This window comes from Acanthisitta chloris, unplaced genomic scaffold (genome assembly GCF_000695815.1).
Source record: "Acanthisitta chloris isolate BGI_N310 unplaced genomic scaffold, ASM69581v1 scaffold3496, whole genome shotgun sequence".
NCBI lineage: Eukaryota > Metazoa > Chordata > Aves > Passeriformes > Acanthisittidae > Acanthisitta > Acanthisitta chloris.
Window position 1 is genome coordinate 16,387 of NW_008679595.1, and position 4,581 is coordinate 20,967.

The 4,581-nt window shown below is 44.1% G+C and overlaps 1 protein-coding gene across 1 annotated transcript in view; it reads right to left on the bottom strand.

The window, feature by feature from the left end:
- Positions 1-294: 294 nt before the first annotated feature.
- KLHL31 (kelch-like family member 31) overlaps positions 295-4,581 on the bottom strand; it is a 7,244-nt gene continuing 2,957 nt past the window's right edge. Inside the window, exons 2-3 of the mRNA XM_009077350.1 lie at positions 3,049-4,252; positions 295-1,027 (exon numbers count right to left, since the gene is read on the bottom strand). Of these exons, the coding sequence (XP_009075598.1) occupies positions 295-1,027; positions 3,049-4,220 (1,905 nt within the window). The 5' untranslated portion in view covers positions 4,221-4,252. The remainder of the gene's footprint in view (positions 1,028-3,048; positions 4,253-4,581) is intronic.

The following is a 4,581-nucleotide window of genomic DNA, read 5'->3' on the forward strand; positions in this document are numbered from 1 at the left end:
TTGCCCCAGACAGTGTAGTAAGTCAGTGGCTAAGTCAGGAAGAGAATGAAATCCTGCAGTTGTGTAACTCTCTCTTCCTGCTAAGAAAACTGATCTTATCCCTCCCATGCTGTTTCACACCTCCTGTCCTAAAGTTCATGAAAAAATGGCCAATTTGCACTGTTGAAACAGTTGCAAAGCCAAAGATTTCTCTTTCTTTTTTTTTTTCTATATTAGCAGAAAAATTCTACTTAAAGGGTTAATTATACTGCTGTGCTGGTAAACATTTTTACTTGCTGCTGGTTAGACCTGTCTTTAAATACTGACTGGGACAGAGGAGACTGAGCTGGCCCTGGACTCCCTCGTCTTGGTGTTGGGCATGGATATCGTACAACAGGATACACCCACAGTGGCCTCAGGCAGCTCATCTTCCTCTGTCCATTCATTGAGATCTGGGTTATAGCACTGAATGCATTTCTTGTACTTTTTCTCTACCTCATTCCAGCCACCCACTAAGTAAATTTTCCCGTTAAGGGTGGAGGCCCCAGCCGTGCTAACGCCGGTTTGCAGCGGCGCCACGTAACTCCACTGCCCCGTGTAAGGGCTGTAACACTCCACGGGGAGAACGTCCACCCTTTCTGCTCTCCCCCCCAGCTGAGACCCCCCCATGACATAGACCCTCTCCAGAAGGGACACTGCGCAGTGCCACCCCCTCGGGGTGCTGAGGCTGGCCTTGTCCTGCCAGCTGTCTCTGCTGGGGTCGTACGCGCACACCGAGCGGGAGTAAGCGTTATTGATGTAACCTCCCGTCACCAGGATCTGCCCGTCCACCACTGCGCTGGCCTGGCAGCACCTGGGCACCTCCAGGGGTGCCTTCAGCTGCCACTGGTTCGTTGCAGGCACGTAGCACTCGACCGAGGAGAGACAACCCTCGGAGTTGCGACCGCCCACTGCGTAGAGGAGCCCACTGAACACGTTCAGGCTGAAGTGGGTGCGACGCTGGTTCATGTTTGCCAGGTGAATCCAGCTGTTGAAACGAGGATCATATCTGAAAGCATTGGAAAAAGCACAGGGTCTCAGCTCACATATTGCTCTGCTACGTTACGCACTACTTCTAAGTCACACTACTCCCGCAAGAGCAAAGTTGCGAAGATTTTAGTTAGATATTGAGCCTGCTAAAAGTCAGAGTAATGGAACTGTTATTTCTGGTTAAATTTCCAGATGAATTTAGTTTTTGATTAGAGGGAAATCTGTTTGCATCATTCCAACCTGGTGTTATTTCAATGAAGTAACACTGACTCTTCTGTAACTTAATTTTGGACAATAACCTAAATGGAATAATGGGAAGATACAATGGAAATATACTGGAATGCATTAGGGATACAATTGAAATCTTAAATGTTTCTTTGCAATTCATGTCTGCAGCAAAGATGTCTAAATTTACTCAAGGCATTTTAACAAATGTAAGGTGGTGATCTCCCCTGAGCCAGGGCAGAGTCAGGTGAGATGTTAGGAGAAATGTCTTCCCTGTTAGGGTGTTCAGGCACTGGGATATTGCCCAGGGAGGTGGTGCAGTCACCATCCCTGGAGGTGTTTAAGAGGTGTCTGATGTGGCACTGGAGGATCTGGGTTAGGGTTTAGTGGTTCCAGCAGTGACAGGTTAATGGTTGGACTTGATCGTAAAGGTCTCCTCCAACCCTGATGATTCTATGATTCTACAGTTTACACTTTTACACCATTCCTGTCTGAAATAACATTCTTTGTCCTTGACACTTAAATTATCAGTTTTGAAATAACAAGTGTCAAATTATGACTCCTGAGCGAGGTACCTTAGCAGACCCACACACTTCTTCTGTTGCATGCTAAAGGGACCAGAGAACCACATGAGAAAAAGACTATGGGAAGGCAAATACTAATTGTTATCTGTCATTCAGCATTGTCATCTGCAGGCCTGAGAGCATGTCCACAGACACACTGATGTGACCTGACGGGCTCAAGGTTAAAGGCACCACAGGGAGCAGAATTGATTCAGCCATGGGCAATGAGGATTCCCTCACCTCCTCCCACAACTGCACACAGCTCCTTGTGAGAATGTGAGGCATAGCTTAGAGGCAGAAGGTCAGGAGAGCAACAGCATAATCTCTTTTATGTGAGATATTTTTCTGACAAAGTACACAATAAAATTGGCCTAGAAGAGGTTCCTCATTCATGACCTTTGCATGTTGGTTGATGTCCTTAGGAGAATTTGGCTGTTCTTTCTGGGAGCAGAAAAGGAAGCACTGGGAGGACTGTGGCAGTGTATTGTCATTGCATGTCTACAGTCTGCTAGGAGATAAAAAGCTGAGTTGTCTCACCTCCAGCCTTTGCCTCGAGCTACTGTCTGCTGACAACTTTTGGGCTCAACTGTTTAAGAACTAGTCCCTCCTATCTGACTATTGCATGTTAGCCTGTGCACTCATCTGACCTTGCTATCACCAGTGCAGCACTCAGATGACTGTAGGTAGGAACTGCAGTGTCTCAGAAGTCAGGTGTTATTTGGGGTACATTGTAGAAGATGATGCAGCCTTCAAGCAGTGCTGCCATTGCTTCCAAGCTCTGGATAATAAAGAAGCTAAAGGGTATGAAATGCAGTACAAGAGCTGTTGAAAATATGGTGGATGGTACATAGAAAGTGAAGACTATAATGCCTAAAATGTGTTTTTCAGAACTTCCTGTGAGGCACCAAAAGTTCTTGAAATTTGAAAAGTCTTACCTTGCACGATTTGGTGCACGTTAATGGTACCTGAGAACATCCCAGGACTTCCTATTTATGTTCTTATTTATTTCCTCCACTTGGAGCAAGTTTTCTGTTTTTTCTCACTTCTCGTTTTGCATGTGTAACCATGGTGAAGTTTCTTGCATCACTTCAGTTGCATGTTTCTCTTAGTTCAAAGTTTAATACTTCCCCTACCCTGTACCCTTTGTCTTTATCTGAGTGGCTCATGCTGCATGACACAAACCAGCTTAGCCTATCTACCTGCCTTCTGTAGAACAGACACCTCCATCCCTTGCAAAGAAATAACCAGTTACCTGCAGAAATTGCTGACTGCATGCTTGGCTTGGTTCCTGGCATCATTCTGGTCTTCCCCACCAGCCACATAGAGAAATCCATCCATCACTGTGACACACTGATTAAAACTTTTAGCAGGCATTTCACTTAGCTTCTTCCATCCATTTTCAGGATCTCTGTACAAGATGTCTCTGCTGAGAGACTTTTCTGTTAGGGCAGGGCGTCCCCCAACAGTAACTAAGACTCTGAAACCTCCACGGATCCTTGTTCTTCTGGACTGAAGTGTGTTCTGGTGATAGGGAAGCAAATGATAGTTCATGGCATCCACTAGGAGCTTGTGGCAGTCTGCATCTTGCATCATTCTTGGCACAGTTTGAACATAATTGACAAGGTCTTGGGCTGAGATGGTACCAAAACGGATGTTACTCAAGAGACTGGCAGCAAACTTCACTCTTTTTTGGTCAAATTCCAGCCACTTTATTGCAATCTGGAATGCAACAATTTCAGAAGGCAACTGCAAGTCATCATCTGCAAGAAGTTCATTAATCTGATCAAAAGTCAGCTTTAGGAACTGATCAGTTTCTGAAAACTCAATGAAGTTGTCTCTGATAAATTTGTGTGCTGCTTCCTTGGTTGCTTTTAGTCCGTACGTTTCTGCAATATTGGCGACATACATACAGTTCTCAACACTGATTTCTTGGACTAGAAAGTCACAGCACATGTTTACCAGGGTGTGAATCTGTAGATAAATTGCTGTGGAAATAATACTACCTATTGTGTAGAGAGAGAGAGTAAGTTTTCCAGTGTAAGCATAGGTGATAACAGTAGCGAGACCCAACGGGGACACGTCATTGAGGTCGACTCTTTGAGTGGATGGATCTTTCTTTAAGATGTTGTGGAAGTATTCACTGCTTGAAGCCATCACCACCTTGTGAACACTGAAGGATTTGGTTTTGGTACTGATGGTCAAGTCACAAAGAAAGTTTTCTTGTCTCATTTTGCTAAGCCCTTCCAAAAGATTTGGGCAATATGATGGGTCGGAGACCTCAGATGAGATGCAGCTGAAACCATTTCCTCCTTCCAAGAGTCCATTCAAGCCATTTAGTTTGCTGAGGGGACTGTCTTCCACAATGATAGTCGTTTCACTGAGGTCTGCTTTGTTCTTTTTCACATTCTTCTTCTTAGGGGCCATGACTGCAATGAAAGATTACAGCCAAGAGCTTGCTAAAAATAAAATTAAAACATTTAGAGGTACACCACAGTAGTGAAATTTAATAGCTGTGTGATTATGCAACAAATCCAACCTTTGTCAATACATACTAATGCCACAAAACCAAACACACAGGAGAATCTTCCTAAGAGCTATCACTCTGTTCTAGGTTGCAGCATGGCAACCAAGACTCAAACTGTGAAGAATACATCTACAAGTAATTCAGTAACTCCTTTTAAATAACAAGGTCGTAATTTAACATTCACCTCCTATCACCATATTTAGAGTTAACTTCTCTAAATGGGTTTGCCAGAGTGTAAAATTTTGTAAATATATATATATA